The following is a 22096-nucleotide window of genomic DNA, read 5'->3' as shown; positions in this document are numbered from 1 at the left end:
AGATGCATGCCACTTTGGTTAGTTGAACGAGAGCCAAAGTTGATTGGAAGTTAGAAGAATGTCTATGGTCACAAGCAATAAGCGCCTAAGGCGAGACCATGAAAGCAAATATTTAATAAATGTTTCCCTCACAAGGAGGATGAGGTTCTATCTGTAAAACACTTTGTTAAGTTGACTTAAGCGGTTATTGCTTTTCACCACAGATACGTGAGTTACAGTCACCAACTAATTTGATGTACTTAGACATTACTATTATATGTATTATATTAAGTAAAACGAAATATTGTATGATATATAATACTATATGTACTAGGTTTTATGAAAATTAAAAATTAAACATTTTTGATGTTCTGATGTTCGTAAAAATAATTAGTACTAATACCTTCTGCATATTATAAATAATTGATTTGATTTGGCAAATATTAGTTAGTGTTCCAGCTACACTAAACAATTTACTTTAAGCTAATATTGTTCTTATATATAATAAGATTTTAATTAAAAGACTTTCGCTGAAGAAACGAATAAAAAAGTTTTTTTTAGCTATAAAAACTGCTGAAAATTTTTCTGAAATTCTGAATTTAAATAAACATCTAAGTCTAATTGAAAAACTTCTACACTGATTTCCATTGCGTGCGTTTCAGGATGATTCCTTCCGTCCTCACTTATTTTTGCTGTACATTATGTGACTTCATATTGGCTGCCTTTTAAGAGATATTTCATCTGAATTTCCTAATAAGTTTTTTTGAAATTTGCTTGCCTTTCTAAGCCCTATCGAGTTTTCAATCACAATTTTCCAGTTTTATTCTTCGGAGAAATACCCCAGTCTTTAACTAAAAATTAGCTAACTCCAGGGGTAAGATTGAGTTGTATCACTCCGGTGGTGACCTTCGAACGCCAGGTAGAAAAGTCTTTAAAAAATATTCGCCTTTTTCTCTGCAAAGAATTAGTTGATCAAATTTTAAATTGACAATTTTTCGCTGAATGTTTCCTACTTCAGATCATTAATTTTGTATGCAAACTATTCGGCAAACTATTTTAAAAACTAGTAAGTATACCAATTAAACAAAACGATACACAGTTTAAATGAAAGTAGTAACCCATGGACGAATTGCGGACTCAAAAAATTTCATAAGGAAAAAATTTTCAAAATGCGGACTAAAACAAAAAGTTTAAACTTTCTAATTCATTATAATTCGTTCTCGACAAGATCCTCTCTATTCGTGCTAAAATTTTTTTATTATTTTTCTTAAATTACTTTTCACGACGCTTGGCCTTAAATGCTGCATAAAACGAACGCATGGCATTTTTTGTACGAAGAAAATGCGAAACATAGTCATAGAAAAAAATACCACAAATCAACGAAAATTTTGAACGACTTCAAACTTGAACTTTATTATACTAATGGGCATTAAAACTGATTGCCCAAATTAAAAAAAAAGTGGAATTTTTGATGAAAATTTGTCGAAGTTTTGTATATATTGAAGAAAATTTGAAACTTGGATCATTAAGGCCTTTGTTATAGAATGAATTATATTTTCTTAAAAGTATAATTGACATTAGAAAATAAAGAAGTACCTAAGTAGTCAGTCTGTAGGGCAGACCAACTTGCAAGGGAAGGTACCTGTATGCGAGACATAAGTAATTTTATGGAGATACCTCTCGCAACTTGTAAGATTCTCATTAAGGACGCACTAATCAATTCTCCAAATCAGTGATGGATTAGCGCTAACACCTGCGAAATTGCTAGGCGTATACACGCATGATTTCTGTCGTAGCTGCAGAAATGAGGAATTGGAAACAATTCAACACCTTTTTTGCACATGCCCGGCTCTAGCCAGAAGCAGAAACCGATTTTTAAAATCCTACTTCTTAACGAATATAGATAATCTATACACTTTAGGTATCAGGAGCTTTGTCAAAAGCTCAGGATGGTTCAATATGGAAAGGGAAATGTAGCCCAGCCCCCGCGGCTCACAACGGACCCATTCTGTGGTCTAAGTGGCATCGTTGTCTCTATGTGCGATGCGGCTGCCAAACCTCCCTACCTAAGTAGTCAAAACTTATCAATATGTGATGCCTTTATAATAATTTCGGGGCTGTATTATTGAAACTATGGATCTCTGCATAGGCAGCTGGAACCCAGAAAATATAACAGCAGTGGAAGCAAGTTATTCTGATAAATTTAAAAGAAAAGTTGAAAATGAAACTGCTAAGCCGCTTGAAAGGCTGCATACTTCGATTGGCATATTACCACCTTCAATATATGTACATACCTCACTGCTAGCCCTGCCACTTTCTTAGGAAAATTCTTTGCGATTAAGCTACATTTATACTATACAAGCCCTGGAAAAGTAAACCGAACAATGAGGATGTGGAGTTGGACGAGTTCTTCCTCAATATGCCTTTTAAACGAAGTATAAGTCAATTCACAAAACTGGTTCTAGGAAAAAAACTTTAATTTTAAAGGATGGTGAAATAAAGTGTATTTACAAAAATAATATTAAGCTCCGGCTGATGCTTTCAAGTGCAATAGCTCATGCCACCTCTTGAGGCTAATCAACTGTCACGATCATTAACAAAAGGACTAACTTTAGGTTCTTCAGTACAACCAATTTTATGTGACCAAAATGAAGCACGAGACGCGTTTGGAAAGGCCGAAAGTCAGCTATTACAGAAGAATATTTGACTGCAACCTTAAGAGGCAAACAAAACATCTCCATCTAAATGTATTAAGAGAAAGATTTTAACTCAAGATTGAATATGACTTCTGCAAAAGTCTGCAGGAATAAAAAAGAGCTAGAAACCTTGAGACACTTGTTCTATGAAAGCCCCACAATCTAGGTTTAAGGTATGCTTCTAATTTGTCGCCTCCACAGCAGCCTAGCCGAATTTAACCCTCTCTATATTGCGAGAAATATTTCTCTGTTGTATAAGCTCGAAGTTTAGGCTTTGAGTAGAAATGGCTATAAAGTAATAAAACCATCTGTCTCACCCTTAATGGAATTTAATGTAGACTACTCGATGAGAGATGACCAGATCAATTAATATTTGTTCAGGGCCTATCTGGGTTGTTTGATGGTGATGATGATTAATTGCTATCACTGGGTGATAGGGCTAGATCTGGGGTGTTTAGAAAACTTGAATAAACTACTTTGGCCATAAGAGCTAAACTAATCGTAATCCAGAAGATTGAGTTTTACTGAAAAAAAATTATATTCTTTATCGGAGAAAACAATATTTATGATTAAACTGATCCCAGGGTTGCTTTCTAAACCATTCTGTCTGGCAGAAGTCAACATTAATATTTTTTCTCATGTATCAAGGCCTTTTTTTAAAACTTAGTAAAAATAGTATAATTTTCATTCCAGCGTTATATTGATCTCCCTTTTCCCCATCAAAAAAGCGATACTATCTGTTCTAAATAAATGATTGACGATGCCGTACCTCAAGATTTCTATTCAGCTGATGGTATTTTTTTCTTTAACTGCTTATTTTTAGATCTTGACGCTTAAAAAACTCCTATCTCTCTTGAACCACCGTCGAAACAAAATTGATCAGTACGTCATCGGTACGTACTCCTCTGTTCATTCCGCTTGGAGGAGAGGAGGGTAGCCGTTGTGTTTAATAATAACCCGAACTTATGGCTTAAAATAACACCTGTCAGCAAAGTTTTTTTTCTTAGAAATGCCCGAAAACTTCTGAACCCTGCTGGAAGTTCTAACAATGACGCTGCTCTTTGTGGAATTACAAATCAGCATTAACTCATACTCTAAAATCTTATAATATTTACCCAAAGAACTCGATGCTTCACATTTCGGACTGCGGTTTTACCAGCGTTCGATTGAGTGGTGCTTGATTCGCTTCAAATCCATCCTAAATTTATTTGTACTTTAGTGGGCATCTACAAGGTGCTACAAATTAATCATCCACTTTTGTTTTTGGATAGCTTTTTTACTAAATAAAAAACTGATTTTGGGGGATGGAAGTCTTTATTTTGGCCTGCGCGCGCTCCATTGGTTGTCTGTTTGTCTACTGCAGCTGTCTAATTGACAAGTGTTAAATACTATTTGATTGACGTGCGACGCCGTTTGCGAAAATTATAAACCTGCCTATGGGATGATTAATTTTGCGCCACTTTGTATTAAAAACCTAGATCTAATTAATCAATTGCATTGTTGGGTGGATAGCGAAAAGTAATGGAACCGTAAGAAAATACCCAGCCATTTGAGCCTTTTTTAAAACTCAAATATACGGGAAGAAATTTCATATAAATAAACTAAATTTACTTATGGTATGTTTTTCAAAAATGAGAATGCGTCTGTGCAATGCGATGATTATGGTCCAATATGTCATGAGAACGTTTCCATACCATGAACCGTTGCAAAAATGTTCTGTAAGCTTTCACCTAACGTGCGAAACTGAAACACTGATTTGTACACAAAAGTTCTGCCAACTCTTAAACTACAAACACCAAATTCCAAACTAAATAAAGTAATAAATTTTTGAAACATTTTTTGTTTTTGTTTTTTTTTTTTTTATCTTTAGTTTATGTAGAAGCACTTAAACCGAAAATTATGACTAAGTAATAAATTTAGAATTTTGAGTTAGTATCGAAACCGACAACCAACAACAATATGGAGCCACAGAACCCTTGCGTTCAAATTACTAAATACATATGTATGCATGTATGTATGTATATATGTAGGTAGTAAATGATTACACGGCAGACGAAAAGACAATTACAGCAGCAGCGACAACAACAAAGAAGCAGTGCGCGATATTCCGCAGCGGTTTTATTGCAAATTACAAAAGCCCATTTACATATTTACTTGTACCGCATTTATACAAGATTTTGTAAGTTTATATGTAGGTATGTTTGAATGTATGGTAAGTTCATTTTAAGTATTATCCAAAACAAAGCAACAAAAGTTTAAAAGAAGCAAATGCCATTTAATTAACCAAATATTATTTGTGAATAGAATGTTTTTTCGCTTGTAATTTATTTTAGTGTTTTTATTACGATTGTTTTTTAAATTGGTTTTGAATTTTTACGATTTTTAATTTCTTTACCTCCGGTGCCGAAGGGCTGATAAAAAGGCGGCTTATATGGGAAGGTTGCATCTGGTGATATTGAGTAGGCTTGTCCTGTTTTTGGAATGATTTTTTTGTTATGTTTTTATTTGTTTTATAATTTTTGTTGGGGCCGCCAAAAACAGAATTCGACGAGTTTGATTAGTTTTCAAAATAATTGGTCGTATTTGGGGTTGTTTTAATATTTTAATTAATTATTTTTATTTGAATGGTTTTTATTTAGTTGGTTCATTAAGTTGATTGGTTGATTGAGTATAGCACAACAACAAAACAACAACAATTCGCAACAGAATGACAGTATGAAGTTATAGTTTTATATAAATAATTTTTGTTTATATATTTTTTTTGTTTTTGATTATTTGATTTTTGAAGAAAAAGTGCAGAACCGAGCAGTAAACGAGAAGAAAAACAAATAACAGCAATAAAATAAATTAATAAATACTGTAAAAATATGACAAAAAGTACACTTAGGAACAACTTATTTAGTAGAAAATATTTGCAAGAATAAACGGCGTGGCAGGACTTGAGAGCAGGGTGTAATAATACCTTAATGACCTGCTTTTTTTTTTTTTTTGAAAATTCTTTTTGAACCTGTAACTGCGCCATCGTACTTTGCAAATATTTTTATAGGGTGGACCATAGACTGGTTTGATTTTTAACATTTTATATATAAGAGATGGTAAGCCTTCCGTTTAATTGTGTAATAAGGCGTGATTCAATAGAGACGTAATAATTTTGTATTTAAATATTAACATTTCTCTAAATTTTTTTAGCGCCTGACAACGTCAAAACGTCACTCTAAGCTTCCTTGTTTGTATATATATATAATTGGCGCGTACACCCTTTTTGGGTGTTTGGCCGAGCTCCTCCTCCTATTTGTGGTCTGCGTCTCGATGTTGTTCTACAAATGGAGGGACCTACAGTTTCAAGCCGACCCCGAACGGCAGATATTTTTTATGAGGAGCTTTTTCATGGCAGAGATACACTCGGAGGTTTGCCATTGCCTGCCGAGGGGCGACCGCTTTTAGAAAATGTTTTGTTTTGGTGTTTCACCGAGATTCGAACCAACGTTCTCTCTGTGAATTATGAATGGTAATCATGCACCAACCCATTCGGCTGCGGCAGCCGCCCTTGTTTACCATGTCGAAATTCACGACTGCGCAAAGTTTGGAAATCATTACAAATTACTACCGTAACTTTGATGCGCTGGTCGTGTTCGATACATCGAGCTAACATAATCCCGTTGAAGTATTGAAAATATTGCAGCTTCGCTGCAAATTTAGCTAAATCAATTGATTCCACGCCTTTACATTGAGACGAATTTTACGAAAAGTCTTGCCCATCACTCTTAAATAGCAAATTAAGCCAAAACAACTCAATTTAGCATTTCAAGTACTGAAACTTCTTTAAAGACTTTAACTTCATTTAAACGTGATAACTGCGACTACAAATCCAGCAGTAGGCCATCCTGCCAGACCAATATGCCTCACATTTCGATGGGACAATTCCGCGAAGAAGCAAAGGTACAACGATCTTAAGCCAAAGCTCTGAGAAGGCCAACTTATAGTAAATCATGGTACGCCATCTTGCTCAAACCAAAGAACGTCAAAGTTCTTAGTTTGAATTTTCACACATTGAAATTGGACAATTATGGCCATAGAAAAAGGGTCAATAACGCTACCATTCGAAATTCAGACCCAACTGTCATGTAAAAGCACTGGCTTCTCGACAATCACGTTCGAGTTTTTCGTTACACTTGGCGCGTAGCACTTTTGGCAAAATTGTCAAATTTTGTTTAAATTACTCTAAACTGGTAACCTTTGTTAATAGATTTTGACATTCTAGCGATCAAAAGAAAAAATAAAACACATTGCTCTTATTGCTTTTGTCCTACTTCTACCACCTATTCGATATGCTTTGATGGCAATCCTTGCCAAAAAATGTGAACATTTGAAAAATATATTTTTCATAACAATTCTTGAGAATTATGTGAAAAAAATCTTTTTCAAACTAACCTCTAACTTTTCTAGCCACATTAGTTTTTGAAATTTTTTTTTTTCAAATTTTTGTTCTTCTTTTGATGGCGACAACGGCCTTTATTGTAATTTTTTTGTAGCATAAATCCCATGAAAATTTTCTAGACGAAAAGTAAGAAAACATTTTACATTTTTGGGAAAGGATTTTGAAAATAAAATATTTTGAAATTCTCTTATTCTTCTTTCATACGATATCACATGCCCTTATCATAAGTTTTTATAGAATTAGGATCATTTTTATGCTGGTTGCTAACTGAAATTTTTAAGTTAAAAAAAAAAAAACTGATATAAAAATAAACCAGCCGATGGCCCACCCTTCAATGACTTATATTCGAAGTAAATATTAATATAATAATTAGAGTTAATACAATAAGTCTAAGGGCCGTTTTCTCAATTAAGCTCTAACTTTACAGGCGACCTTTTTTGTGCCGTGTAAACGCATTTTCCGTTTTTTTCAAGCGCTTATTAAACTTTACTTGATTATTTAAAAGATTATTCAAAATTTTTTAGCTAAGTTCTTTTTTTTCTTTTTTTTACAGCAAACCACTGTTAGTCCATTTAAGTTCTAATTGGATTTTTAAAATAAATTACTCTTTCGTTGCCGTTGTTTCGAAATTTAATCTTTTTTATTTGACTGGTTGTTGAGAAAACAAAAAGGTCAAAGAGGACTTTAAACTGAGCAGCAATTTATCGAATCGGTTAGTAACCGATTGGTAAGGTGAGAAAACGACCCTTACATTATTATTTTTAACACCGAGAATATATTTAAGAAGTGATTAGTGAGAAAAAAGTAAAAAAATATTTAAAAAGATTATGTACAAATTCTATTATAACTTGAATATTATCAACAATATTATTTGTTTTTATAACTATCGTAATACTAGAGGCAGAACCATTAAAATTGTCTCGGTAATATTTGGGTATTTTTTACATTTAAACTTTTAACAATGATGAGAGCAGTATCTTTATTACACATCTTAAAATAATTGACTAACAAATTTGCAATTTTTCTTAAAAGACCTTCAATGATTGTTGTTTTACCAAAAGTCCATAAATTTGTGCTACTACGCATGTCAGTGCTTAGGTAAACTGATTAGAAATAAGCCTAGCTTATTGCTGCTTAAGGTAGTCTGTACAACACCCAATCTTAAATAACCACTTATTTACACAAATATTTTTTTAGCTTATGAAATAGTAACAAAATATGCTAAAGCTTTTTTCAGTGTTTTCAATCAACTGTTCGATTAAGATTTTTGTATAAAGCTTCACAAGCGCTTTCCGTACGTGCCTCACTAAAATTTCAATTAAATAAGTGTAAGCAACTCCTTTAAGCTTTTTCAGTTCCACTCTTTCGAGCTTGGTTGGTTATTGCCAAAGAGGAGGTTGTACATTCAATTAGTTAGTCTCAGATTTTAATTGATAATTCGTCTTTCTAGTTTAACACAACTCATTTTTCTAATTATTCTTGATGGGCGCTCACACAGCTTATTGTTCCGAGGTTTGCGACATTTGCCATTGCCGTCACGCGAACGTCCTTAAATCTTTTTTAGGAGATTTCTATCTAAGCCTCGAAGGTTCGTTAGTTAGCATTTTTTAGCAAGAGAGATTCGCCATTGGCTTTCCACGCTGGCTAATTAGTATCAGTGCGATATCGGAATTCTTGATTTCTTCCACTAGTTTTACAGGCGACTTTATTAGCATATCTGCGACTCAGTGCCTTTTGTAAAAGCCAGTTTTCTTTATATATATTATATATATTTTTTTTCTTGATTCCGCCATCGAAGTTAGGAAGAAGGAAAGCAAAGTACTGTAAATACGCTCTTAGAATTCCCAGGTACATAGGTTTAATAGAGATTGCAAGACGAAATTTTGCCAACGTTCTCTGATTTTGTTCAAGTTTATATTAATTCCTTTTACTTTAGCTCCCGGCAGCTGAACGCTTTTCCGCTAACAGGTGATTCAAAAAGTCATTTACGTTTGTTAATTGATTGCAAGGCCAAGCCTATTTCTAGATTTCAATTACTTTATCCAATTTCATATGAACCCATTAAATTCTCTTCACATCCATTCAAATGCCTCCTCATAATAAATAACGATATATTATGACACTAACTTGAACAGTTGAACAGATAATGGCAAGGTGTAACTATGAATTATCGTCTGGTGAAACCACTCTCAGTTCAGTAAAAAATTCTTGTGTCTTGCGCAGAGATAATAAGGCATTAATAAGACACGTTAGCTCACTGGCTTTTCCTCTCGAAAACGGAGTTTAAGTTCCCATAGCCAATGTTTGACATCAACGGCAACAAATTAATGCACACAAAACGCACATTTTTCTTAGCAACTGAACGGCCGTCGCAGCCGAATGGTTTGGGCGTGACAACCATTCTGAAGTGCGCGGTAGGTTCGAATCTCCGAGCATCAAACACCAAATGATCGAAAAGGTTTTTTCGAACAACGTTCGTCCCTTGACAGGCAATGGTAAGCCTCTGAGTGGGTTTCTGCCAAAAATAGGAAGAGGCGCGCTCGGTCAAACACCCAATAAAGGGTGTGTGCTAAGAGTTATTTTTGATCTACGATATAATGGCCATTGTTTTTCCAAAGCTTTTGCTTCGTTTTTAGGTGTTTGTTTTTGCTGATCGTATTTTACAGAAGCTTTTCAGATCTGATTTCCATACTTTGCAAGTTTTATTTTGTGATTTCGAAATCTTGATTTATTACCGTTATCTATAGTAACTTGTATAACCGCTTTAAAACTGGCGCTTACTAAGCTGATTCTGGCGCGTTTGCTTCCAACAGTTGATACCAGTGCTTTCATTCAACTTTTACGTGAAGTTTGTTGATGATTCTCAGCACTCACTTTAATGCTTTCGCTGTAGCTTTTCACATTTTTTTATTATAGTTCCCAAATGTGGTTTATAGGTTTATTAGATTATTAACTGCTGATTCAGTGCTCCCGGTGATATTTTAAATGATTTCCTTTATGGTTTCGAAAGCTTTTTTTTTGGTGCTTTCACCAGTTCTCGAAGTACTTTAAAAAACGGTTAATAATCGAGGACAATAGATTACCAGGCTTGGCCATCCGAAGCAAAATTGCGAGAGTGACTTCGGCTGCCACATCATCAGTGATTCGGCAGCAGAATTCTGCCTGCTCATTTAACACGTAAAACACCGTTTTCCTTCATAATCGCTGAGAGTTGGGAAAAGGTCTGATGTTGTCCCCCCTCTTCATTCTCGACATCGTGTTTAATGATGATCAAAAAGTTCTAAATTTTTTTTCAAAGCTGCTCTAAACAATCGTACGTACATAGCTTAGTATTTCGTTGACAATTTTAAGTCGATTTTCAGTACAACCTTCAACGAATGCACCATTATGTTGTCTCCACATGAAGATGCAGCTTTTGCGGAGTTTTTACTACCGCTGTTCCAAAACCCTTTCATCTTAAAATTGCTATGTCCGTTAAAATATTCAAAAATAACTCCTTCAACGGCTTTACAAACACACTCAAGCATTGCATTGGGATATCTCTCGAAATTAAAAACAAAAAAAAAAACAAAAATCACTTTAATCCACTTTAAGTATAGCATCTGGGTATCCTTTTTTCATCTTTTTTTCACCATTCGAATAGCACCAAACAGATTTCTTGCTGTGTACCACAAATATACTTGCACCTAAATATGTACGAGTATGTTCATCTATGCTTATATTAGGCGATATTTTGTTCCTGTTGTGGCACGACAATATGACAAAGATAAAAACACCAACAACAATAAATGCGCATGCATTACTAATACAGCAGGATCACGATAATCGCGTTTTATGCCACAAATTATGCATCAACGTGATACTGCATATAACATATTCGTACACATACATACAAATATGGGCAGAAAAAAATAATACCAAACTAAAAAAAGTATTTTTTTACTTCTCAACGGACGCATGCGTTCTTAGATCCGTTGGCTACATCTAGGCATACAAATACATAGATTCATACATTTACAGCTTTACGTAGAAATTTACGTATGTATATACACAGGCAGTACCTGGTTGCGTTTAGTTCTCACAAGCATTCGCAATAAATACTTAAAATTACTCCCTACTGCACAAAATATGCGAATAAGTAACAACTACTACGAGTAATAAACATTTGAAGGTAAGACTAAGATTTAAAAAAAAAAATTTGTTTATTAATATTTAAATAGCCCGCTATTCTACTTATAATACCTACATATGTATATGTTTGTATGCATGTGTGTTTACTAAATATGAATTTAAATTATATTTGTCAGTTGTAGTATTGTGTGGGTCGGCTTGGAGTTGTATTTAGATGTAATTTTGTTGGAGTTGGGTTTTTATGGTAAATATTTAGCAAATTCAAAATTAAACTTTCTAAATATTGTAAAGCTGAACTGCTCTTTAATTGGTAGTTTTTAACATACTAGCAAATATTTTTATTACATATGATAAGATATAATTAATTTAAAAATATTTGTGTGGGGAAATATTGAGCATTCCACATTAAGTTAAATTTTGCGCAGAGGACACTCAACGCTTAACAACAATGAAAAAGGGATATAATTTACTTTAGATTCATACATTAAGAATATTCATTAATTCAAATTAACTACTTGAAATCTTTATACGAAATAAAATATATTGTCGAGCACTATTAACAAATGACTTACCTTGCCAATACCAGCTGCCTGGAGCACCGATATATAAACGTTCACCGCGCTGAAATGAAAAAGGACTTAATTATTATGGAGACTTAATTATATCGTAAACTAGAGACCGAGTGAACTTCGACTTCCGCCCCATGGGTAGGTAGGTAGGTTAAATGGCAAGAGTATATATATACTACATATACAGGGCCCGCCATCTATCGTTGCGGATTTGAACTAGTTATTACTTGAAGAATGGTAACACTTAGATGTCATTTGATTTGACAGAAAATTAGTTTTATTCTTCCGCTGAACGAAAATGGTTGTGTATACGCTCAAAGAGCGCTGGGAAATATTGCGACATTACTTAGAAAATCATGGTAATGTTGCAGAATCTGTACGAAAATTACGTACGGCAATGGGATGAAGCTCATTGCCATCTCGGCGGGTATGTTAACAAGCAAAATTGCCGCATTTGGGGCTCAGAAAACCCGCACGCACTCGAAGAAAAGCCGATGCATTCACAACGAGTCACTGTTTGGTGCGGATTTTGGTCGAGAGGCATCATTGGTCCATTTTTCTTCGAAAATGAGCGAGGAGTGGCCGTAACCGTCAATGGAGAGCGTTACCGGGCCATGTTGAACGAATTTTTGTTCCGAGAAATTGAAGAGGAGGATATTGGTGAAATTTGGTTCCAACAAATTCTGATATCGTTTGGTCGCCTCGGAGCTGCGATTTGACGCCGTTGGATTATTATCTTTGGGGTGCCGTCAAAGACCAGTGTTATGCCAACAAACTAGCCACAATTGATGCACTGAAGACCAACATACGCGATGTCATAGCTGAAATACAGCCGCATACAATCGAAAATGTGTTGAAAAATTGTACCGATCGTATGGGATGGTGCCTGGCTAGCCGAGGCAGCCATATGAATGAAGTTGTGTTCCATCATCAACCGGAAGGATCGTACTTCAAAATAAAAAAAACAGTTTGGAAAAATAATGAGTAGTTTCTTTTTTATAGCATTTTTAATTCCGTAAAGTTATATGGCGGACCCTAATATATATAATTGGCGCGTACTCCCTTTTTGGGTATTTGGCCGAGCTCCTCCTCCTATTTGTGGTGTGCGTCTTGATGTTGTTTCACAAATGGAGGGATCTACAGTTTCAAGCCGACTCCGAACGGCAGATATTTTTGATGAGGAGCTTTTTCATGGCAGGAATACACTCGGAGGTTTGCCTGCCGAAGGGCGACCGCTATTAGCGACCGCTATTTTTCTTCATTTCGGCCTTTCACCGCGAATCGAGCCTACGTTCTCTCTCTGAATTCCGAATGGTAGTCACGCACCAACCCATTCGGCTACGGCGGCCGCCTATACTTCACAGGATCATTTCTGTAGTCAGTCTTCACTTGCTTTCAATGCAAATGGCAAAGTACCATCATTAAAAATAGAAATAGGGTGTCGTTTTGATACCATAATGTGAAGCACTACTTGCGAGAAATTTCAAAAACTTAAAGGAAAAGAAACCATCTACAACCATCTAGTGATGTTGATGTAGTGAAGGAGAAAAAAAGGATCTGGGCTGGAGAGCTGGCTCAGGCTATCCGCGAAAGGTACCCAAGAACCTAAAGCGCCTAGCTACCAGACCTGGACATTTGCAAAAAAAAATGTCAACTTGCCACCTACATCTACAAAGAGTTGAAGCAAGTACATCCTGATGTCGGTATTTCATCCAATGCCACGAGCATTATGAATCGTTTTGTGAATTACATCTTTGAACGTATTGCTGCGGAAGCGTCGCATCACCAGTCGCGAAATTCAATGCTGTACGTTTAATTTTGCCCGGTAAATTGGCCAAACATGCAGTCAGTCAAGGTACCAAAGCTAATACCAAATATACCAGTTCCAAATGTTTTTTCCAACTGAACTAATGGTATATAAATACGAGTATATTAACAACACATGAGTTCCGATCACCCAGTGACCGGTGACTACCGCTATTCGTTTGGAAATTGAGTGGAGTGGGATCCCCAGCACTTTAAACGTCATGCTTCTGTCGTACTGAGGCCAAAGTTTTTTTGAGATAACATACGATAAGATACAACTCCATCTGTCTCGCGCTTTTTTAAGAAAGAAATTGTGCAGCTTTTCTTTAGCAACTGCGAAAGAGAAATGTGTGAGATGGGGACAACTGAAACCGGTTATGTCGACCCTTTCTTGGCAATCTGATAAACAATTTGATTTTCCTCAATGTTCTGAAGCCATGGAACCCACATTCAAGACGTTTACGGCAGTTAAAACGAGTGAAATATTAGTTGATCTACAGAAAACCCCTGCCCCAACTCCAGATACCATCTTGGATCGATAAGTGAAAACAGAGGTACCTATGTCCGTACAGACTCTTCCCTCCTTCCAATCCAAGCTGCTTAGAAAGATAGTTCTAGCACAAGCTTCAAAACCTTATAGGATATTGCCTCCAGATGCGAACCTCCTTCAACCTTATAGCGCTCTGAGCGGCAATTGATTGAACTTGAAGATCAACAGGAAGTAAGTACATAATGCCCCAGTCATGCCGATGCATGCAGTTTTCCGCACTCTCTGTAATTTAGTAATGTTATAACCCTTTCGAAGAAATACCCACCAAACTAGGCATCCACATGTCAAAATTGACAGAGCCGCAAGTTCTATATGCAGGAGCATAGATTTACAAAAGTAGAAATCTATAATGCCCTGATACCTGACTTCCGACTAGAGCGTAAGAATCTGGTTGTTTAATCTAGAAATTCTAAAAGATGGAGTTTGTATTTTCCGGTGAATAGCATCAACTCCGTTTTGTCAGGTTTGAGTACAGCCATTACACTTTCCAAAATTTCCGCCATCCCCGTTTAAAGAAGTTAGAACTTCGTCAATAACTACTAGCCAAAGAAGAGCCTGCGGTTTACGCCTATGTACGAATCTAGTGAATCTGCGCCTACTATGCCTAAGTGAATTGTTTCCTTTCTAGAAATTTATCCACAGCCCCTACTACTTCATGCAAGGCTGTTTGCAATTAATATTTAATTTAATTAATTTTAGAGAGATATATAATTATATATAGGGATCATGAGGCCTGCATTCCCTAAAGTTCTCAATTGAAGCTTATTTTGCGATAATTAGGAAATTTCGTGATAGACGGTAATCAACTCGAACATTTCTCGCTTGCTCAATTCTGCCCAATTTGTTTCTGCAGTTAGCAGTGATCTCTACCGTTATTTATTAGAAAATAAAAATGTATTAAATATTAAATACTTACAGAGCTTGCTGCCGCACTAAAGCCAGCCTGGCAAGAGCCTTGCCGATGATAGCCCCAGTTATCTGAAATGAATAGATGGGAAATTTATTTTCAGTTTAAAGATTCAAATATAAATAAAATGTAATATAGACACGCATTAGCTAAATCTTAATCTACTAGATCTGAGTTGCGCCAGATTCAAATAACTGCCCCTTACGACATCAACTGCCGATATCTCATCCGGAATTCTATTGCATTCTCGCACATACCCATGCATGCCTACAAATATGGTGGAAATCACGAAAATATTTGTCATGAACCAAAAGCCAACGAATTGCATAAAAGAGTTGCTGAGATGCCTAATAACCAAATAAGGATAATTATTCCTTGCGGAATTGAATGCTGACAAGCTGACAGGCAGCAAGCAGCAGGCAGCAGAAAGGCGAGCAGCAAAGCTAGAACCAATAAAATGCTTTTTCACAGGTACTTATGCGCATATAGGTACGTAGGCATGCAGACATGCATACAAACGTGCGTGAATACGTATGCAACTATTCGTTTGAGGTGGAGGCGTTCGAGGTGAAGGTGCATGCAGCGATTACGATTGCAAAGGTTTTGCAACACCTAAACACAATTGCAGCAGTATTGCATGCGCAGCAACGGAACAGTAACAATCACTACAGTAACAACAATGACAGCCAACAAAAGGCAAAAAGTCAATAACAACAATAGCGGAATTGGCAACAGCAGCATTTGTGGCAGGCAGTGGCAATGATCGTGCGTCACTTTTTATTTGCTCCATTTGCTTGGGTTCTTGCTATTGTTGCACGCGCTGTTTAGCAGTCAGAATATTTGCTGGTTTGTACTCATACTCGCCATTGTGTGCTATTGTACATTGTGCCACACTGCGTGCGCGCCTGTGCGAAAGATCAAATTAAACGATAACAATTTGTCGCCAAAGTGTTTCAATTTAAACGTTGCGAAGCTAAGGTATGGCGTGCCTCAAAGCAGCGTCCAATGGTGTGTTGTGCGCACATACTCGTATAGTGGAAAAAAAATCACAACGTTTTTTTTGCTAGCGTGCCAAGGAGTGCCTCTTTAAGGAGCAAACCTACTATGCACCCCTTCCCCTCTATTCCTTTACTCCTCACTTGGTTGGCTTTCCTTTGCCTTGACTTTGTTTGTTCTGCCGCTTTGGTTGTTTGTGGCTACTGATGACTTTAGCGTTATTATTGTTTTTGTTGCCTGGTGCTTCTGTACGACTCGCATTGTGAACATGGCCGGCGACATACGTCGCGGTTGAATGTTTGTGCACGTGGTACATGGTGTGGACTGTGGTAACCTGGACGAGAAGGCATTCTTTCTCTTGTTCTGTGTAATGTTCACTTTAAATGCGAGAGTGTTCGCACACACATACACACACGCACTGCTTAAGCTATTATTTTAGCTGCGGTTGGTTCTTTATTATTTTGCTTTTGCTGCAACGCATCTAACTTTCCACCATTCAAGAAGGTAATTCAAGTAATTCTCATAATAAAATCGCCCCCGTGTAGAATTTCAATTAGCTTTGTCGAGCATTTCGTTTCATTTGCTTGTTTTTTTCTTGGTTCAACATTTTAAGTTTCAATGTTGTTGTCGCAGTTGTTTAGTTGTTGCCACTGTAATATAATTTGTAATTTGTTGCTGTTGCAGCTGTTGTTGTTTGTGATTTTTTGTGTAGGCTTTTTCTTGGCTTTAAAAATTCTTTGTAACTATTAGTATGGCATTTGGTGCGTTAAGTTGGTATTTATTGCCCTGAGAAACGTCGGAATGTACACTAGGTCCAATGTTGGTCGAACTCAGATGATGTGATGCATCCTCCACACAGCTGATGTTGGTGATTGACCACTTTTGGTGCGTGTAATTGATGTGGAGTACAGTGAAAGTAATTTTGCGTACTTTTTTAAATCAATTCGCTCCACAACAACAAGTAAACCATCTTATTTTTATCCATCTAGAGAAGCAAACCTTATCCTGGGCGGAGGTTTTCGTAAAAGAAATTTGTGGCCTTCAATGACTACATAAAATTTCAAATGAGGCCAGTGTTCATATATTGTCAAATAGGCGAGCTGCTTTAGAGATCTCAGAGTCATAAAAAGCAACATCGAAACTTTTTGGCGGCTGCAAAACTCATCTGAAACGATGGGAACCCAACCTATAGCATATTAACATTTTGATGGGTCCCGGGGCATGAGGTGCTTGAAGACAATGAGTGGGCTAACGGACTCGCAAAACTTTCAGCTCAACGACGTCTAATATGTGGTTTAGAGCCACTCTGCGGAATATTTAAGGGTTATTTTGCAGAGCTATAACTTGTCATAATTTAAATAAGAAAAGGCAAACAAAGAAGTGCATGCCTCCTGCATGGGTGGTCACTGAGCGACTTCTAGAACTTAACTAGACATACTCGTTATACGGCAGTGTGCTGCAGTTTATGATATAATCAGTGTTAGATATGACTTGCGGATAACAGATTTTGTGGTTTGCCTAAGGAAGCGACGGAGTATAGTTTTAAGCACCAGTTACTTCTATGCTTTAACTAATTGTACTTATAATACCTTCTTCTTAGTCTGTGGCGCATACGAATTGGAGAGCGACTATGGTATCAATCTAGATGTGGTTCAAGATATCCAGCAAAATGCTAAACTTTATAAAAAAACTAAGTTCAGAGTGATCTTCTAAAAGGACAAAGCGTCGCTCTAAGTCGGACCAGACGGCCGAGCTCCGCACACAAAAGGTCGATTATTTAATGGGCTGTGTGGTCATGTCTCGACATCTTGCTGCAAACAAAGATTATATTTTTAATTGTACCGCAAAAAAAAGCGCTAAAGCGTTGATGGAGCAGACCATATGCCCAAGATATCACCATTGCCTTAGTTCCATGTCAATCTTGTGAGAAATCTAGAAAGCATTATTTTCACACCAATAGTTGGGGAAATACATTAAAGAACTAAAAGTGACTGCAGGCCTTTCATACCACATTCTTTCGAAAAATGTCGTGGCTTAAAGTCACCTATTCCCAACATTTTCTGTGCGGTAATTTTCTTTGTTGTCCGGACGAAAATGCAATCCGATCTGCTTTGAGATATAAACTGATGAAGCAACTAGTAGAGTCGCCTGCCTTCCCTTCAAATACTAAGTCAAATTGGGCTCTTAATGTTTAAATGTTGGCTTGAGATGCTTGTTCTCGGGCACGGTAGCCACAAATGAAAGTTCGTGAAATGGCACTCGCTCATTTTCCGTTGAGAAGGAGGAAAGGTGCTACTAGTTACAAAAACATGCACTCATCATCATCAGAAAAATACTTGAGTGATGTGCAACATTTTCTTCTCAATGTTTTTTTTTTTTAATTTTAAATTATACATACGCGATGGATTTATCGTATAAAATATAGACTACACGAAACTTCCGCAACATTAGTTTTTAAACATTTTAAAATTTTTTTAATATTTTTTTTCAAATTTTTCGAAAGCTTAGACAAAAGCGGAAAGCACAGGGTGGACGAAAAGTAAGGTAATACTTATACTTATATCCACTGATTAAAAATGGCCACAAATGTTGAATATGCTTTTCAAGGAAAAATGAATAAAATATAAAAAAAAATATAGTTTGTTATAATCTCATTACTCATCGTTCACGGATTAAAAGAAATATGAAAAAAAAACGGAAAAATTTATTAGTCCAAGTTGCCACATTTTGCATGATACTACAATATAAAAAATACACATATACATATTTACACATTTACCTATCCGATGAATAAAAAGAATTCCCAAAATAATGATAAATAAAGAGTTTTTCAAAAGACGCGCCTATTTGTTGTTTTAAAATAAAACATGTAAAAATTTATACTCTTCAGTTTCACTACTTTTATTCAAAATCTGGCTCTTAACGATTTTATGTGAAAAATTACTTCATTTAAATGTCCACCAAGAGCACGTCGACATATAAAATCCGACAAAGAGTAGATTTATGAATGCATAATTGTTGCGATCGTCTAGATATCAGCAACACCTTGCGCTACAGCAGCAATTTTCTCAACAGAACATCCAGTTTTTGGTCCTTATTCTTTCCTCGAAAGAACCAATTTCTTGAGATTTTTTCGCCAACCTTTGAATTGTCCACTCTTTTGGGTGATTTTTTTCAGCAAAAAAATCACTGAATATCGGATATGTTGCTCTTAAGGAACGACCATTTTCATAATTAGTTTCAATAATTTTAACGCGTTGTCATGTCGTGTAAAATTTGATATCTGTCTACTAGACAAATATCACAGCTGTCATAAAAAAAGGCACCGTATAGGAATTATTCACTACCGACATCTAGGAATCAGTTTTGAAAGACCCTTTATTATATACATATAATACAAATTTTAATTTCGAGAAGTGCATCTTATCCCATATGTTGTATATAAAACAAAAAAAAAACAGAAAACAGGTACACGCACAGTGACAGATGACAGTATGTCATTCTCTAAAATGTCGATGTGTAGCCCAGAAGCCAACAACTGGGCATATCACCCCGAGATGCATATCACCTTAATTGTCTCTCACCAATATTAGATAATAAGAACTTACTCAAAATATTAAAAATAATATTGAATTGTGAGTGCCCTTTTTCATCAGAAATATTTCTAAAATTAATCTATAAATGTGTGTTATAAAATATTAATCTGTTATTTGATTCATTAAACACGGCGACCATCAGAGTTGTCTATTAGTAACTCTCTACTTTAAACAAAATTTTCAGGATTTCATTCAAAGCAGAAAAGAACTCTCAGTGTCAAATTAGCACTTGATACAGGAATAAACCTGGTTTTGAACAAGCCTGTATATACTTTTTTTCCGGTGTATTGCAACAAAAATGTGTAATGTAGTTTGAATTGACTTCTTATTGCCATTGTAGTGATTTTAAAGTAACTGCGTTCAATTCTAAACAATCATCTTAAAGTAGATATTTCTAAAGCTTCATTTTTGTGGTGATATATATGTATGTGTGCATATGCAAATCTGGTGCAAAAATGAGTCAAAGGAGAGGCCTTGAAGGCCATCTGCAGACTGAAACACAGTGGGAACTGGTACGGCCCTTGTCCGGCATTGGAACACAGAGAAGGCATGGACATCGATCCAACGATTCTCTCCATGCCCCTTGACTCCATGCCATCAAGAGTCGTACTTGAAAAGAGATACAGTGTGGTGCTACCAGAGGCTCAGTTGTGGGAAGACTCAGAAAATGAGGCCGGCAAACACTGTTTTCGCATTTTTACGGATGGCTCCCGGACCGAGCATGGCTCCGCCTCTGGGGTCTACGTGGAATCGAGCGGAACAAAACTGCACTTTGCTCTTGGAATGCATGCATCTGTGTTTCAAGCGGAGGTGTACGCAGTTCAAGAAGCGATGATCTTTGTTGTGGAAAAACAATGGAGAGGCAGATCTATATGTGTCTGCAGCGACAGCCAAGCTGCGCTTATGGCCTTAGACAGCCCTCCAACCACATCAGGGGTAGTCAAGTCCTGTAAATCCAGGCTGAACTATTTCGGTAGACATTATAGCCTGATGCTAACATGGGTCCCGGGACACGTGGGTATCGCGGGTAACGTGACCTCTGACTCCTTAGCTAAGATGGGCTCTGAGGCCAACTTTTTTGGCCCGGAGCCCGTTTTGCCACTCCCTTCTGCGGCCATCACAGCCACGGTTAGCAAATGGGTAACTACCACCCACAAGCGAGCTTGGCAGGTTGAGAAAGGCTGCAGATGGACAAAACAGATGTTACCTGTCATGTCCGATCGACTGTCGCAAACCCTTCTGTCATTAAGGAGTGCAGACGGCTGGTTGGACTGATGACGGGCCACTTTCTGTGGGCAAAGCACATGGAAAGGTTGGGCATCTCAGACAGTGTACTATGCCCAGCTTGTGAAGAGGAGGATGAGACGGCGGACCACTTCCTGTGGTTTGAGGTCTTTGGCACTGATGTGTTAAGAAGCGACCATCTTGGCTCCTTGGCACCACAAGATCTACTCAGATTTCTTCGGAGATCGGGTAGATTTAAAGAAAATTAAAAGGGAATCCAAGTGTAGTACAATGGACTCAATTAATGTCTGAGTGCGGCACTTGCTAGTTGTCCCGACAAAAAAAAACAAAACAAAAAAAAAAAAAAAAAATGAAAATTAAAGAAGACCAAACTAAATTTTTTCGTTTGATTAATTCAAAAAAGCTTTTCGTTTTATTAACCCTAATCCCATATCGATAGGTCGTTCGTGAACGGCCAATTCGTTGAGAAATCATGAATTTTTTATGAAACTACTGCACGGCGCATATTTCATACCATTTGTTTATGATAAAATATTGTTCAAATAAAAAATTTTGCAAAAATTTCTTTGGATATGCTTAGTTAAAGCTCAGAAGATACCTTATGAATTTTTTCTAATTTTCTGTTGGCGTTATATAGTAGAAATAAGTGCCGGACGCGAGCGACCCATCGACATAGGAGTGACAAATGAAACGACATGGGATTAGGGTTAAGAATTATTATCACACTAAGAAATTTTGTATTTTTTGCAATATCATTTAGCTTGCGTAGTAGCTTCATACGGTTGGCCATTGAATCATGCAATTTGAATATATACTCTAGTGAAATAGTTTGCTATTCCTCTTGCACTCCTTCCCAAAGTTGATTTAGTCCATGATTAGGCCCAACTAATTCCAATTGGATTTAAATTCATGACTGCAAATTATTCAATTATTTTGCCATTTTCTAGGGGGCACTATCATGTTGGAATATGACGTCGCGAAGGTACTCGCCAATTTTTTTTATTAACAAGGGTGTACCAATAATACTTCTTCCGCATTAGCCCATCTATTTTAATAAATTGGACTACTTCGTTTGGGATAATATAGGGTGGGCCATGTAAAATTTGATTTTTGAACTGGCTATAAAAAAACGAATCAATACTTTTTCAAACTTTTTTTTTTATTTTGAAGATTGAACATTGTC

The 22096-nt window shown here is 36.4% G+C and overlaps 1 protein-coding gene across 7 annotated transcripts in view; it reads right to left on the bottom strand.

The window, feature by feature from the left end:
- LOC128858392 (integrin alpha-PS2) overlaps positions 1 to 22096 on the bottom strand; it is a 135841-nt gene that overhangs the window by 8371 nt on the left and 105374 nt on the right. For 6 of the 7 annotated variants that reach the window (XM_054094633.1, XM_054094632.1, XM_054094631.1 and 3 more), the window contains exons 6-8: positions 15086 to 15147; positions 11817 to 11865; positions 5071 to 5145 (exon numbers count right to left, since the gene is read on the bottom strand). In XM_054094633.1, the coding sequence (XP_053950608.1) occupies positions 5071 to 5145; positions 11817 to 11865; positions 15086 to 15147 (186 nt within the window). The remainder of the gene's footprint in view (positions 1 to 5070; positions 5146 to 11816; positions 11866 to 15085; positions 15148 to 22096) is intronic. The other variant, XM_054094637.1, reaches the window with a different exon arrangement.

The sequence above is a fragment of the Anastrepha ludens genome, chromosome 3 (genome assembly GCF_028408465.1).
Source record: "Anastrepha ludens isolate Willacy chromosome 3, idAnaLude1.1, whole genome shotgun sequence".
NCBI lineage: Eukaryota > Metazoa > Arthropoda > Insecta > Diptera > Tephritidae > Anastrepha > Anastrepha ludens.
The sequence above is the reverse complement of the archived record's forward strand: the minus strand, read 5'-3'. Positions and strand labels throughout refer to the sequence as shown.